Genomic DNA, 16,583 nt, shown 5'->3' on the forward strand with positions numbered 1-16,583 from the left:
TTTGGAATGGAATCTCATTATTACTTCTTAAGTTTTGTTATTATTTGATAGAAATATTGCTGACTTTTAAGGATTTATTTTGTAGACTGCTGAAGGTATTATCTCAGACAGTATCTGCTGATTCACTAGCATTTCCTTTCTCTTTTGATGTCTTTTCAAATTTTTTTATTTATTTAAGGCAATGGGGTTAAGTGACTTGCCCAAGGCACACAGCTAGACAATCAAGTGTCTGAGGCTGCATTTGAACTCAGGGCCTCCTGACTCCAGGGTCAGTGCTCTATCCACTATGCCACCTAGTCACAGTACCCCTTTACTGGAATTTTCAAAGCAAATTGTCATAATATCAGCAAGTAGGGATAGTTCCTTTCTCTTGTCTTGCAAAGGTTAGCACTTATAGAACCAATCAAATAAAAGCGGGGAGTGTGGGCATCCTGCCCATTTCTGTTTCTTAAAATTTATTTTTTTCTCTGAACATAAAAATGCCAAATAAAATGGGTATTTCCATGCATATAGAACAGATAATGAAGACTGCATATGAAGCTGCACATCTTTGTCATTTATGACTTTTCTTTTGAAATATACAATAAAAATATGTCACTTTCAAAGCTGTCCTCCTTTTCTGTGCTTCCTTGTGTTCTTTGTTTTTCAGTTTCCAGCACTTAGCCCTGTGCTGCCTAATCAATGTTTATTAACTGACTGACTTTGCATTTTAGAAAAAAAGATGCCTTAAAAACTTTGTTTTCTTTCTTTTCTTTTTTTGCTGTTCTATTCCTAATCCCCTCCCTCTCACATCCTCACACCATTGGAAAAAAGAAACATGCATTGCAACAAACATGCAGTAAAGGAAAACAAGTTCCCACTTTGACCACGTCCAAGAATGTACATCTCAATGGTACTCTGAGTCCATTACTTCCTATTAAGAGATGGAGAGCGCCAGTTCTTGGGAATCATGCATTGATTGGAATTCTTAGTCCTTTCAGGATGGTTTGTTTTTACAATGTTGTCATCCATGGTTCTCCTGGTTCTGCTCATCTCACTCTGCATCACTTCATACCAATCTTCCCGGGCTTCTCTGAAACCATCTTCATCATTTCTTATGACATCATATTTAAATACCATAATTTGCTCAACCCTTAGCTTCCAGTTGTTTGCTAACAGGGAAAAAAAATCCCGCTATTTATCTTTTGTAATTGCCTCCATATTTTACATTAAATTTATTTCATTTAACAACAGTATTTTCTCTCCCTCCCCCTCCCTCAACCCTTTAAAAAACCCTCCTAATAAATATACAGTCAAGCAAAATAAATTTCCCTATTGGCCATGTTTGTAAAACAACCTCATGCAACAGCCCTTCTCTGTCAGGAGGTGGGGAGCAGGTTTCATTGTGGGTCCTTGGTGAACGAGTCAGCCGGGTTGGGTGGGTGGGGGCTGGTCTCTGAGGCCCCCCACTAGCCTCCTACTCGTTTCTCTGCAGGTGAGGGGCTCCCTGGTGCTGGACTCTGCCTTTCTGAGGTTTTTCTTTGCTTTGTGCCCGGAAGGAGGTGCTCAGTTTTCGCGGGGTGGGGTGGAGATGGGCGCGGGGCTCGCGGGCCAGGAGCTGGAGAGCACGGGGCCCCTACGGGTGGCGGACGTTGGCCCGAGTCTGGGATGGAGCGGGGCCAGGCCGGGAGGCAGGATGCTGCGCGGAGGATGCTCGCCGGCTTCTTGCTGCTGCTGCTGCCGCCTCCTCTGCCCAAGATCTGCTCCCGCGCTGCTCCGGCGCCTCCAGTTCCGGGCGGGACAGCCTCCAGGCAGAGCCTCCGCCTGTGCCTTCAAGCGCCCCTTCTGCCCTCAGGCCCCCACCAGGGCTCCGATTTAAGCCCGGCCCCTCCCCCATTAAGTCGGGTCCCCGAACCTGAACGGGGGCTTGAGCCGGCAGCCTCTACTGGTCAGGGCTCCAAATGGGACCTGGCTCTAGGATTTGTGTCAACGCCTAAGCCCAGCTTCAGTTCGGAGCCAGCCCCTGGCTCAGGCTGCCCGGGGGCCTTATGCCCTCACCTGACCCCCCAAGTAAAACCCAAGTCAGGTCCCAGCTCCATTCTTGGGAGAGCTGCAGAGGCTGCCTTGCTTCACACACTCAGTACAACCTCCCCTCCCCTGTCCAAGGGGCCCTCTGGGGCCCTCCACATCTCCTGGCGGCTCCAGCCCACAGGATCCAGGCCGACCTTCAGATTGTATCAGCCCCAGGGCTGTGGCCTCTGCCAGGTCTGGAAGGTGACATGCAACCCTTATCTTGAGGCGGGTGGCATCTCCTGCATTCCTGGAAATACTTGGGGACCAGGCAGCCCAAGTTGGACACTAGCCCACCTCCTCTTGCCAGGCCGGGGCTGGGATTGGGGCTCCTGCCGAGTCGTGGGTAAGGGCCTGGAGGGAGACCTGCACCTGGTCAATGGTACCCTGAGCATCCAAGTGAGGGGCAGCACACTAAGGTTGAATCTCTGGCAGGCCCAGACAGGCTCCTATGGCCCTGGCATCTACTACGTCAGGGCAGTTCCGGGCAGAGGAGGTACTCAGCAGGCCCAGACCCATCTCCTTTTCTATCAGCAGCAAGGCCTGTCCTGGCTGTTTGCCGTGGATTTTCTTGGGAGTCATTGTGAGCAGCTGAGTGTGCACCTCTATCTTAGTCCCAAAGGCATGGCCTTTTTTGGGACCAAGCCCCACAAAGACCTGGAAGTCCACTTCTTTAACAGTGGCCCCTTGGGAGCTCCTGGGTTCATCTACCTCATGTGGTTCATCCCTTTACAGCATCCTCTCCTGCATCTCCAGTGGACTTTTCACCTCCAGCTTCCTGGGCCCGCCCTCAGGCACCAGCAGACATACACTTATCAGGACCGGATCCCCAGCGCCTCCCGCTTTATTCCTCGCTCGGTCTTGCCGTTCCATCCTGATGTCTATGCGGGCTTTGTGGAGAAAGTGGATTGCCCCACAGGCAGTCTGGAGCCAGCTACCTTAAAAACCTCCCTGGACAAGTACGGCTCCAAAATCCTCAAGTCCATGGTGGCCTGTGTCCAGAACCCCTGTACTATCCACAAGGTGAAAATCAGGGAAGGAGATAGGGGTGTGTTACATGTAAGTTGGAGTAGTCCCTACAGCGTGAGTGCCATTGTGAAGGTCAACTGTAGCATCCCCCATAAGCTGACACAGGAATGGAAGGTCTATCCTATCCCTGATGTGAACACCATTCCAGACTGGAGCAGGCCCATGAAGGCACCATGGATCGATCAAACAAAGCACTTTGACTTTTTCTATTTTCCTGAGCGAAATGTGGCCCTGGGCCTGTATCTAGTGAACTTCACAGTGACTGTCACCACTTCTGAGAAGGAGATGAAAGCCTCTCATTTTGTGCATATTTTGATTTCTAAGAGCAACCTGAATGCCTTCATTAAAGGAGCGAGCTTCCGGAGAGTGACTTTCAACCAGAGCTGGACTTTGGATGGATCAGCTTCCTCAGACCCTGACTCCAGGGACCCTTCCGAAGGTCTGGACTATCGGTGGTACTGCACCACTGACAGGGCCCACTTTCGGTCTGTGATTGTGCCCGACTCAACCAGAGACACCTGCCTTCCCCAGCTGCCAGACATGAGGTGGATTCAGGAAACTGGGCCTGTGCATACTGTGTGGCCTGGAACACTTAGAGGCAACCAGGTGTATTATTTCCGCCTGGTGGTTCAGAAGGATGAGAGGAAATCATTTTTTGATCAGGAGATCACTGTGAGTGCCGGCCCCCCACCTGCCACGAACTTTTCATGCCTTGAGAATTGTGAAAATAACTTAATTATAACAGATCGATTTTCCTTGTCTGGAAAATGCTTAGACTGTGGGTCGACTACTGTCTACTATCTCTGGTCACTTCTGTCTTTGTCAAGGGATGAGATTCCATTTGATTGGGTACATCAGACCACCACTGGAAGAAATGGCCCTTATTTGTCCATTAAAGCTTTTGCATTTAAGGGTTATTCAGATCAGTTCCACTTCATTTCTCTAAAGGTGACAAATTGGGGTGGGGGGTTCTCAGTTTCTAACCATTCCTTTTATATCAATTCTCCACCCCGCGTTGGTCACTGCAACATTTATCCTGACAAAGGCATAGCCCTGGTGACCAAATTTGTTGTCCAGTGTAGCAACTTTAGAGACTCTAATCTACCTCTCAGTTTTAAAATCATAGCTTCGAATTTCTGGGATGTGGATTACATCAGTTCTTTAGCTCAGAATACTCTGGGGTCTGTGATGTACTTTGGGGCTCAGCCTGTGTCTCCTCCTTCTTTCCTTCCTATTGGGATGCCAGCCAAAAACTACTTGGTGATAATATATGCTCAGGTCTATGATTCTCTCGGTGCCTTTTCCCAAGTGACCCTCTATGCCACTGTGAATTCTCCCCTGGACAGAACCTCACCAAATACCGTGTTGAGTCACCTGTTCAACCTCACCCAGAACTTGCCGGGTGCCATGCTGACTGCTCTGTTTCAGCAGGGGCACTTTGTCCAAGCAGGTTATCTTGCCTATCTGGTGGCCTCCGTCATAAAGGATGTGAAGCCCCTGCCTGACTTACAAATGAACCGTTCTGCGATACAGGAGCGGCTCATGGACTTTTGCGAGCGTCTGCCGACCACTACTCTGGTAGAAATTAACCAAGTGACAGCAACCATTGTGGAACTCACTCAGGAAGCCTCTGGCTTGACTGCAAAGGTCCGGAAGGCAGCCACCAGCAGGTTAATGGAGCTGAACCTGGCACTACAGAGATACAGGAAAAGGGAAAAAAGATTCCATTCTGAACAAATAGAAATTGTGGGTACTGGCATCTCAACCAGTTTGTCTAGCCTCTTCAAAATGGGTCCTCGGGAGGAGACGGTTAATGAGAATCTGTATGTCACAAAGCTGCTGGCAGATACAGTTGCATCCATTAAAGTACCTGGGGAGGTGGAGACAGTTATATTAACCCCAAACTTCAAAATGTATGTAAGGAAGGATGAAAAGCAAAATGTCACCACGGCCTTCCTGGCCAAGAAAGACTGTAGAAACTGTTTTTATCCAATACTGAGAAAAAGTAATGTCACTGACTTGGTGAGTGACGGTCCCATTTCCACTGTGTTTTATGAATTTAAGGATGACCCCTTTCCTTGGCTGAGCAAAGAAGAAAGCCCCTCTGCAGATGTGGTTGGTTTCCAGATGAGGGAGACTAAAGAGAATGGGGATGTCCTTGAGGTAGAACCAGAGGTAGTTGAAGCATTTATCCTTAGAAGAAACCTAAAGAAAGCTGTCTTTAATCTCATGGTGGGACCAGATAAAGAACACCTCAAAATGACCACAGGAACCTTTACTTTTGTGGTGAATGGAGGCTATGAGGAGGTGTTCATTCAACTCATCACAAAAACGAAAGTTCTGTTCAAGGTTCTGATATACGTGGGCAACAATGTCACCCACAGGTTCCCCATTGCTTCTTTCTTAGCCCCCCCTGATATGCCACCTGTGGCCAATGCAAGTGAGCTGTTTGACCCCAGCTGCCAAGTCAAGGTCCCTTACCTCATCTGCCTCAGTCAGTCTCTGCTTCAGGCCACATCCCGAGGTAGCATCTCTGCCACGTGGTACCTCTCTGTGGTTTTGCAATCCCCCTATATTGTCATGAAGCCAAATGACAAACTAGTGAGGATTTCCATTTTCACAGCCCAGTGTCTGAACATGGACAGCATTCAACAGGAGTGGGGAAAGAAGGATTGTGTGCTGGGGAAGAGGAGCAGTTGGTGGAGAGTGCATTGCATCTGTCACCTCCAGCCGGAACTCAAGATGAGGACTGAGCCTAAAAAGTCATGGCACTACCAGTCCCGAATCAAATACCTGACTGCCCGCATGGTGGTGATCCCTAACATCCCTGACCTGCGTCCGGAAATTATCCAGACCATCCCCCAAAACCCAGTGACTCTCTTCACTGTGATCTCCATCATTTTCATCTACCTGGTCCTGGCTTTCTGGGCAATGCACAAAGATCAAACGGATCAGTTTCTCCGGGAACATGTGATCACGTTACCTGACAATGACCCTTACGATCACATTTGCTACCTGGTCACCTTCTACACCGGCAGTCGCTTGGGAGCGGGCACAGGGGCCGACGTCTTTGTCCAGCTCCTGGGGACTGAGGCGACAAGTGAGGTGCACTGCCTGAGTCACCCTGACTTTACCACATTCTACAGGGGCAGCACTGACACATTCCTACTGACGACCAGAAGTGACCTGGGGAACATCCAGGCTATCCGGGTATGGCACAACAATGAAGGCAGTTGTCCCAGCTGGTACCTGAGCAGAGTCAAGGTGGAAAACATCTTCAATCGGAACATCTGGCTCTTTCTCTGCAGGTCATGGCTCTCGGTGGAGTCGCTGGAGCAGACCTTTGAGGTGGCAGACAAGGCGAGGCCCATCAGTAGGAAGGACTACTTCCTCATCCATGCCTCAGATCTGCTCGGCACCAGTCACCTCTGGCTGTCCGTCTTTGCCAGCGTGGTCACAGGGCCCTTCAACCGGCTGCAGCGGCTCTCCTGCTGCTTGACCATGCTCCTGAGCACACTGCTTTGTAACATCATGTTCTTCAACCAGGATGAGGAAGGGGAGGACATGCCTGTGGAGCTGAAGCACCTGCGGGGGTTGATGAGGGGCATTGAGAGTGCCCTGATCTGTGAGCCAGTACATATGGCAATCAGTACACTTTTCACCTACTCCCAGAGAAAGGTCACCCCGGTGCCCACCACCAACGTAAGTCCTCACCTTTACCCCTTCATGAGTTCTGGAGACTTCCGAAACTGGAAAGAGCGCCTGGAGATGTGGTATTACCATGAGACTCGGGTCCATGGCCCTCCCCCCAAAAATCAGACCCAGAGGAGCAAGGTGAGGTTTCTGGAGGCAGCAGCCAATACCATCACAGAAACAAAGGGGAAGCCCCCCAACTTTGGACTCCAGTCCACAGCAGCAGCTTCCCGAGACCAGAATGCTGCCACCCTAAAGCCTGTTAATCTAGCAAGAAAAGACCAGATCTTCAGAGAGGCAGAGGGTGAGGCCTTGAGTACACCACCCTCCAGCGTAGGCCAGCAGGAGCCAGATAAGGAGAGAGAAGTCAAGAATGGTTCCAGTAAACCATCAGGTAAAAGGCCTAAGAAGGTGATGCTCTTTGAAGCCAGGCCTCACCTTGTCTTCTACTGGTGGTGCATCTATGTGGCCTGGCTCCTGGTCATCATCAGTTCTGGTGTGTCCTCCTTTTTCATCATTATGTATGGGCTAACATATGGATATGAGAAATCCATGGATTGGTTACTTGCCTCTGTAACCTCTCTGTGCCAGTCAGTATTTGTGATCCAGGTGGCCAAGATCTTGCTCTTGTCTGGCATCAAGTCAAGCATAGTCAAGTATTGTAAGAATCTCCCATGGACAACAAGGTACAATTACATTGAGATCCGACTGCACGGCATGAACTTAGATGCTGATGACACAAGAGAACTGCACTATGAGATCGTCAGGATCCGTGGTACAAGAATGTATCAACCGTTGGTGGAAGACGAAATCAGAATATTCAGAAGGAGGAAGAGGATTAAGAAGAGGGCCATCGTGTTTTTGAGGAGCATTGTTGGTCATTTCATCTTTCTTGCTGTCTTGTTGTCCATCATTATCTTTGCTGGGCACACCTGCAGCTTTCACCACAACCAGGCGGTTCAGAATCAGTTCTCTGTGAACCTCAAAAAGGTCAGAGAACTGAACGACATATACAGGTGGCTCAATGATGTCCTACTGCCCTTGATCCACTACAGGCAGAAACCAACTTTTCTCTCTAATAGCTGGTCCAGGATTCTTGGCTTGCCAAGGATGCGGCAAGTGAGAGCAAAGTCTATCAGAAAATCCTGCTTTCTCTCTGGTACAGCAGCCAAGAGGTTAATGAAAAAGGGCATCCGCTGTCAAAGACAATACAGTTGGGTTATGAAGGATGAGAAAAACTATGGCAGATTTTGGATCACCCCCAATGACTCTTCTGTGGATGCGAGGTCGGTCAGCTTTACTTACGAGCAAAAGCTTGGGAAATGGGCCTATTATTCCTATGGAGAGGCTCATGCCTATGGAATGGGGGGGTACCCATTTTATTTCTTCCCTGACCAGCAGCAGTACAATTCGACTGTAAGGCTGCAGGAACTTTGGGAGAGCCAGTGGCTTGATGAAAGGACATGGGCTGTTATCCTGGAGCTGGCCACCTTTAATTCGGATATCAGCTTATTCTGTACCATCTCGGTTGTATTTGAAGTCTCCCCTTTGGGGATCATCAACCCAGGTCTGGCTGTCCACTCATTCAGCCTCCCACTCTTTCGCAGGCAGAGTCAGTTTGAGCTGTATCTGTACGGTGCTGCCATAGTGTTTATCATAGTGTATCTGGCTGAAGAAGTCATCATCATCTATCAGGAAAGGGATAACTACATCAGGAATGTCTTCAATTTTATTAGCTTCGGCCTCAAGTCAATGTTTCTCTTCCTTATTTTGCTTCTCTACATCCAATTTAGGATGGCTGAGGAAATCCTTGACTTTTACTTCAAGAACCCAAATGCTTTCCCCCCATTTCATGCCATTTCTCACATTGATCAGGTCCTTCGCATCACTCTGGGCTTTCTGCTCTTCCTGACCATTCTGAAGACACTGATGTATTCTAGATTCTTCTATGATATACGACTGGCCCAGAGAGCCCTCTCGGCAGCCTTGCCAGGTATCTGTCATATGGCCTTTCTGGTGGCTGTGTACATCTTTGTGTATGTCGTCTTTGGCTACCTCGTGTTTGGCCAGCACCAATGGCATTATAGCAGCATCGTTCACTCCATGCAGACCATCTTCTCCTATTGCGTCTCGGCCTTTGAGGACATAGCATTTTTAAATAAGGAGGCCCTTGGAAGTCTGTTCCTGTCCTCATTCATGCTGGTGATGATCTGTGTCTTAATTAACCTATTTCAGGCTGTGATTCTGTCCAGTTATGAAGAGATGAAGCAGATCGTGTATGAGGAGCCAGCAGCAGAAGTGGAGGCAATGACTTACCTCTTCCACAAAGTGAGGAATCTTTTCCGCTTCCTCACATGCCGGGCACCTGCCCAGGAGGAGCCTGCCTACTTCACTGACATACTCTATGGCCATCCAGAGAATAAAAGCTACCAGTATCTAGGGCTTAAAACCAGAAAAATCAATGGGAAAAGGATGACGTATGTTGTCGTGTAAGGGGGTGAGGCAGATTCTGAGTCCCTGCCAGCTCCTTTAGGACCTGAACAGGCCAGGTGGTCCTTTGCTAACAAAGTCCTTGACCTTGGGACCCCAGGTCTCTGAACTCAGGTGATTAGTTTCTGTCAGGGTAAGAGGACAGCTAAGAATGCTAACAAATGTATGAGTTGGGGAGAGATTGTCTTCCTTGAAACAAACATCCTGGCCTAGTCTACTCCTGTAGGACTCTGAAGAGCTCTGGATACCTTTCTGTCCATCCTGGGGAAGGCCACCTTCACTGGTACCCTCACTTATCATTCCCACTGCATATAGTAGGAAAGCTGGGATTTCTTCTAGTTCTAGGTCTCCTTCATATGGGTCATCTTCCTTCTGAAGCACAGCCCTCATAGATTCTCTAGAGGTAAAGGGCTGAAACAAGCCCGCCCCCCCCCCCAAAAAATGTTGGAGCTCCAAAAGTATCCTCAGCAGGCTAGGTCAATCAGCTCCCATCACTCTATCTTCAGACCTCAATGGGCAGATGGATTCAGGGTTAAAGAGATTACAATGGAAGTTTTGAGACATTATGGCCTCCTCCTCTGGAAAGCTAGGGTGTTAGGGGACTCCAGCCATGTGTAGAGTCACTTGGGCAACTCTCCACTCTCTTACTGGCTCATCTGTTATGTGTTTCTGAGACAAGAAACCAGGCTCTTGCAAAAGTGAATTTTTCACCAAACCTTAGCAATATGTTCCCAGTGGGTATGACCCTGGTATCCCTAGGACCTGGACACGTGCAGAAGAGGTCTGGTGGAGACTTGTGGTCATAGCTTAGTCTGCTCCTTAGCATCCTAGGCAACACAAAGGGGGAAAACTCCCAAGAACAATCTTGGTGTCCTAGTTCTGTGGATTCCAGGCAGCTTGGTATTCTGTTAACTCTTCTTAAAGATCTTTCTCTGTATTTGTAACTTTAAACTTTTATGATATTAAAGAACCATTTCTTCCAAAGGTCTTGTTGGTTTGGAGAGGAAGGCGGGGGGAAATCAGATTGAAATGAGGTTGAAAAGTTACTCAAGAGCTACAGCTGGAGGGCCTCTTAGGGGGTTATCTTCTATCCCGTTCCTTTTATAGATGGTCCAGGAAAGTGGGTCACTTGGTAATAAATGTCACAGGTGGGAAGTGAACATAGCTCTTGTGCCTCCAGAGCCAGCAACCTTCCCTCTATCATCTCTCTAGGACACTTAGTAGAAAGGATGACAGTTTAGTTGGCCAAGAAGATAAGGTGCCAAGCTGGTGCTACTTTTTTAATAATGACTAAGGTATGTATTGAGCCTTCCCACTATGCCAAGCCCTGGGGGTAGGAAGAGAAAAGCCAGCCAGCCCCAGCTCTGAGGGTGCTCCTTCCAGTTTTGGTGAGGGAGACGACACACATGGGAGCTTTCAGGAGTAGGCAGATACTCCTCTTCTTTGGGTCCTTCCCACTGATCAAATCCCGTGTGTTTCTGACACTGGACTTGGTGGTGAGCACTTTGTTCTCCACATCTTCTGTAGCTATGAGCCTTGGCACTAGCAAATGCCATGCCAAGGTAACTTGCCATGGGCACTTCCAGGGATGACAGCTGCAGGGCAGGCATGCTTAACTTATTGTGTTGTAGGCCTGGGGGGGGGGGGCAGTCAGTCTTGGACCATTCTCAGAATTATCTTTTTAAATACATGAGAGAAAAACACTATTTACAAGAAAACCAGTTATACAGAAATATATTTCTCACCTTGTTTTTTTAAAAGTTCATAGATTAAGGTTGTCAGGTTTGAACTTTAGGGGTCAGATTTGAAAGCAGGTTTGGTCTGAGACATGCTTCTATTTTCTGAGGCTCTTGGGTTCAGGCTCCTGAGTTGTCTCTATTTAAGTATGAAGGGAGAAAGTATTCAAGATGGTGGCAGCAGTTTGACTTGCCCACCTCTCCCTTAGGGTGCCTTATTGCTTCATCTAGGCTGGTTAATTTGCCCTCTATGTGGTAGTTGGCATGGATAGCTAGCTTCTTGTCTGTCAGGGTTACCTCCCAGGATGCTAGTGATAAATTGGAAAGAGGCTGTGGTCTGTGGGGTGTCACTTTCTCACAAAGAAAAGAGTGTTCTCCCTGGGGTCCCACCAGCTTCTCCAGGTTTGGTCATGTTACAGATGCTCACCTATCTCTCAGTCTCGACTGACTTAGGAAGTATGAAGGCCCTCTATGAATGCATGTTCCCTTCATCCCCTCCATCATGTAGGCACCATCCCCATTGCCTGACCCCCTTATTCCCATTCCCCTCAACCCACACCCAACAATGTCCTGCACCAGAGTTACCCAGCCCTTGGAATGCCTTTCCCATAGGCAACAAGCTTGCTTCCATCTTAAATCTTTTCCTTTCCTACTTCCTTCCCCCTTTTGCTGAGACCTGGCTCCTTCCTGATAGGTGGACTTTTTGGCCTCCCTCCTAGCCCTTTCACTCATGCCTCAGACTCCCAGATCTTGGGGGATGAGTTGATCTATTCCTTGCTACCCATTGCTACTTCCAGGTTCTCCCTCATCATTCAGAGTTAACTGTATTCCTTTGTGGTTCAGTCACTTCATATCTACCTGCCAACTGACATTTGGGTAGCCCCTCTCTGCTTACTCCAGGCCAGATCCCGCTTTCCTGGGTGACTTTAGTGCTTGGCTCACTGGCTCCTCATCTGCTCTCATACCCTCATGCACAGGGACTTCAATATACAAAATAATACTCCTCAAACGCCTGGTCTCCCAATTCTTTAACTTATTCATGGACCCCCTCCCTACCCATAAAGATGACCATCCCTTGATTTTGCCAGCACTCACAAGTGTGCCACTTCCAAGCTCATGGACTCTGGATTCTGCCTCTTCCTCTGCCTTCTGACACTAAGCCCTTGCCCCTTCTCCACACATCTTGACATTCTCTCAAACCCCTTGGTGCTTCCCAGGGTTATTGCCTCTCTTCAGGCTGAAGTCTCCTTCTGGGGAGCACTTTGGCAATTATATCCAACTCAACCTTGGATCCCTCACACATCCTCTGCCTTGGCTCCTATACTCATGCTGGTGAACAAAGGTGGAGAAAATCAGTCTCCACTGGGCCCTTACTCCTAGACTTGCTCCTTTGCAGCCTCTCTATTAACTCGCCATCTCTCTCTCTGCAGCTATTCCTCACACCTCCCCTGGATCCTCTTCTCCTGCCACCTTAACTGAGAACCACTGAAAACATGGAAGCCATTTGCCTCTTCTCTTGCACCTCCTATAACTCATATGCCTTTGGTCATTCTCTCTGGCTTCCCTTCTTGTGAAGGCATATGACACTGTAAAAGGGACTCTGTTCTAAACTTCTCCCTTTCTCATCCCCCAACCCTTAATTACAGGTTTTCCTTTCTATTGTCCATGACAGACCTGTCCTCAAAATTTCCTCTCTTGATCTGTTCATCCCACATCACTCTTCCCTTTTGTGGCTAGCAGGGGCCTCCTCTTTGCTCTGCTGGCCCTGTTTTCTTAACTCTTTGCAGTCCTGTCCTCTTCATTCAATCAGAACTTCCCTCTCTAAAGTTACCAATCATCTCTTAACTGCCAAATTCAATGGCCTTCTCTTTTTTTAGGAGTCAATTGTCCCTTTATTTTATTTTATTTTTTAGGTTTTTTTGCAAGGCAAATAGGGTTAGTTGGCTTGCCCAAGGCCACATGGCTAGGTAATTTTCAAGTGTCTGAGACCAGATTTGAACCCAGGTACTCCTGACTCCAGGGCTGGTATTTTATGCACTGTGCCACCTAGCCGCCCCAATTGTCCCTTTATTCAACAAACATTTTGTTTTTTTTTTAATTAAATTTGAGAAGTTTTTCATTTCAATATCTCTACCTCTTTGCCGCTTCATCCCAAGACCGTTTCTAATCCTTACTCTCCTCAACTTCTCTGCAGTCTTTGTTGATCACCCTTCTCCTTGAAATTCTCTTCTTCACAGGTCTTCAGGACACAATTTCTCCTGGTTCTCCTCCTACCTTTCTGGTCACTCCTCCAGATCATACCCTCTTACCAGATATGTTCCCTTGGGCTTTATCTTGGGCCTTCTTCTCCCCTTATACTACTTCACTTGGTGGTCTCATCAACTTCCAATGATTTTGTAACTATCTCTATTGCTGCTGATTCCTAAATCTGCCTTTTCTGCTCTGATCTCTAGCTCTAGTTTGGTGGTGAAATTTTATCTATTGTTCTGAAAAAATTGTTTCTGCCATAATTCTCTTATTTGTTTATGATGTTACCCTTTCTAAGTCGTGTCTCCTTTTGGAGTATATCTTAGTATATGGTATGAGATACTAATTCATCTATGCCTAGTTTCTGCTAGACTGCTCTCTGACTTTGCTTGTAGTTTTTGTTGAATAGTGAACTCTTATACCCCAGAGCTGGAATCTTTGGATTTATTTAACACTAAGGATACTGTACTTATTAGGTGGCAGGGCAAGTAGAGAATTGGGCCTGGAGTCACTGAGACCTGAGTTCAAATCTAGCCTTAGTTCTTACTAGCTATGTAAAGAGAGCATGTTACTTCATCTCTGCCTGCCTTAGTTTCTTCAGATCATAATTCAGATCATAATTGCACCTAGCTCAAAGGGTTGTTGGGAGGATCAAGTGAGATAATATTTATAAAGCATTTGGCACAATACCCGATACCTGGTTGGTTGGTGGGTTCTCGGCCTCCTTTTCTCAAAAAAGACCAAAATGACATCACTGTTAGAGATAAATTACAGTGTGTCTGACTGAGACTGATCAGACCAGTATGAGCTCAGAATGCTCCAACCAGAGATTGGGTACAAGTCCATTCACATGAACATCTGGGGAAGGTTTGCTAAACTTGCTCACCTCAAGTTTCCTTCTAGCTGCTTCCATGCTGCCTCACTCATAAGAGCACAGCCTCCTCTCTGATGAGGCCATGCCATGCTGGCTGATCCTGTGCCAGGGTTTCCCATGCTGCACGATAGACTCTAAAGTTGTTGAGATCTTCAGAATGTCCTTGTATCGATTCTTCTGAGCACTTGCCCTGTTGAGTTCTCCACAAAACAGTCTTTTTGGCAAGCGTGCATTTGTCATTACAACAACATGGCCAGTCCATCATAGATGCACTCTCTGTACATCTTGAATGCTTGAATGCTAGGCAGTTCACCTGGAGATAGGACCTCAGTGTCTGTTTATTCAGCCAGATGACTTTCAGATACTTCCTAAGGCAATTTAAATGGAACCAATTCAGTTTCCTGACATGGCACTGGTAGACTGTCCAGGTTTCACAGACATACAACAATGAGGTCAGCACAAGGCTCTGTAGACCTTCAATTGGTAGTCAGTCTAATACTTTTTCTCTCCCACACTTTCCTTTGGAACCTCCCAAACACTGAGCTAGCTTTGGCAATATGTGTGTCAACCTCATTGTCAATGTGTAACTCCCTGGAGGTACACTGCCCAGGTAAATGAATTTGTCCATAGTATTCAAAGCTTCTCCATTTGCTGTCATCGATGGTTCCACATCTGGATGGTGTGATGCTGGTTCTTGGAATACCTGGGTTTTCTTGGTGTTCATCGTTTGGCCAAAATGAGCCCAGGTAGCAGAGAATTGATTCATAATTTGTTGCATCTCAGTTCAGAGTGCTTTGAGTGCACAATCATCTGCACAAAAAAGAAACAGATAAAACAAAGAGTTTGTTCCCTTTCTTTCCCTACCCTTTGTATGTTGTGTGGTTAAAGACCAGAAAAGGGGCACGACAAGGCTGTATATCGTCACCTTATGTAATTTCTATATAGCGTGCATCATGAAAAATGCCAAACTAGATGAATCAAAGTTGGAATTGAGATCTACAGGAAGAATATCAACAATCTGAGATATGTATATGATATTCTGATAGCAGAAAGTGAAGAGGACTTGAAAAGCCTCTTGATGAAGATGAAAGAGAAGAGTGCAAAATATGACTTGCAGTTTAATATTTCAAAAAAACCAACCCCAAACAAAAACAAAACCCTCAAGATCTTAGCAATTGTTGTAACTATTTTCTAGGCAAATAGAGGGAAAAGAAATGTTTATATACTTGAGTTTAGAGATCATTGCAGCGATTGCAGTCATGTGTCTTGGAAGGAACATCTGCTAAAAAGCAAAGATTTCACCTTGCCAACAAAGGCAGGTAAGAATGCTGCCTTGCATACCTCTCATCACAATGAACATAATTATCTGATGCACATTTTCAGTCGTTTGGTTTGTGTGGTCCTCTTTGATACGGGAAGGACTAGTAGTAGCGATAGTAGTTCGAACTATGGTTTTTCTAGTAACACTGTATGACTTTGAGAGTTGAACTAGAAGGAAAATTAAGTGCTGCAGAATCGACTCTTTTGGAATGTGGTGAAGACTTTTGAGCGTCCCTTTGGACAACAAGGAGATCCAATCAATCAAAACTTAGAGAAATTAATTCAGGCTCCTTCCCTAGGCAGAAAAATATTGAAACTGAAGCTTTGGACACATAATGAGAAGACAAGACTCTTTGGAAAAGACCTTGATGTTGAGAGAGATTAAAGGCAAAGGGAGAAGGGGACAGCAGAGGGTGAGGTGGATAAATAGTGTCACAGAAGCAAAGGACCTGAACTTGGACAGACTTCAGGAGAGGGTGGCGCTAGGCGGGCCTGGCCTCTTGTGGTCAGTGAGGCCCCGAAGGGCGAGGCGAGCCTCAACACATTAGATTTACCTTTATTGTCTATCCTTCTAGTGGCAGGCCTGTGCTTGCAGTGACTCCCAAGTAGTGACTGCAGTCATTTTAAACGGAATTTGTCTTTTGCTTCTCCCTGCCGGGCGCTGTTGGGACGTTTTTGATCATTTTTGTGGCTACGTTTATGTCCTGCAATTTTACTGATCATTTGATTGAAAATTTGGAGCTCATTTTCTTGAAATTCTGTACAACGTTCCTGGGCCCAAACCCTCGTTTGGTGGTGGCCACGGCCGTCGGGGAGGCGGCCCCGGGGGGCCCGGGGCTGGTGGGGGCAGGGGCAGAGGGGCACGGGCCCAGGGCACAACGGGAGCCCCCCTTTACCTGAGGGAGCCCAGCAGGCCCCGCCCCCCAGTGCCCCGGCAGGCTCGGGCGGGAGGGGGCGGGGAGGAGGCCGGGCCAGCAGCCCGAGGCGCGGAGGCGAGCGTGATTGGGTAAGAGCGGGATCACGTGACCCGGGGCGGGGCCTGCGCGCGGGGGCGGGGCGAGCCTAGGGGAGTGGCCCGGGGCTCTTTCTCTCGGCGGGGCGGAAGTGACGAGAGGGGGGCGGGGAACGGGCTGGCTGCGCGTGCG

General features: G+C 47.7%; 1 protein-coding gene and 1 long non-coding RNA gene across 2 annotated transcripts; one reads left to right on the top strand and one right to left on the bottom strand.

Annotated features, from left to right (window-relative positions):
- The first annotated feature begins 1,613 nt into the window (after nucleotides 1–1,613).
- On the top strand, nucleotides 1,614–10,264 carry PKDREJ (polycystin family receptor for egg jelly). Its single transcript, XM_074227280.1, has one exon. The coding sequence runs from the start codon at nucleotides 1,648–1,650 to the stop codon at nucleotides 9,262–9,264; it is 7,617 nt and encodes a 2,538-aa protein (XP_074083381.1). The 5' UTR covers nucleotides 1,614–1,647; the 3' UTR covers nucleotides 9,265–10,264.
- Nucleotides 10,265–10,680: 416 nt separating this feature from the next.
- Nucleotides 10,681–16,327, bottom strand: LOC141511819 (uncharacterized). Its single transcript, XR_012475427.1, has 3 exons — nucleotides 15,993–16,327; nucleotides 14,131–14,928; nucleotides 10,681–11,136 (listed from the first exon to the last, which is right to left on the bottom strand). It is a non-coding gene; the product is annotated as an uncharacterized LOC141511819 (long non-coding RNA).
- Between the last annotated feature and the right edge of the window lie 256 nt (nucleotides 16,328–16,583).

Source organism: Macrotis lagotis, chromosome 2 (assembly GCF_037893015.1).
Source record: "Macrotis lagotis isolate mMagLag1 chromosome 2, bilby.v1.9.chrom.fasta, whole genome shotgun sequence".
In the NCBI taxonomy this organism is placed as follows: Eukaryota; Metazoa; Chordata; class Mammalia; order Peramelemorphia; family Peramelidae; genus Macrotis; species Macrotis lagotis.

Bases quoted from the DNA above. Each gene is read 5' to 3' on its own strand.
- PKDREJ (XM_074227280.1), top strand. From the start codon at position 1,648: ATGGAGCGGGGCCAGGCCGGGAGGCAGGATGCTGCGCGGAGGATGCTC.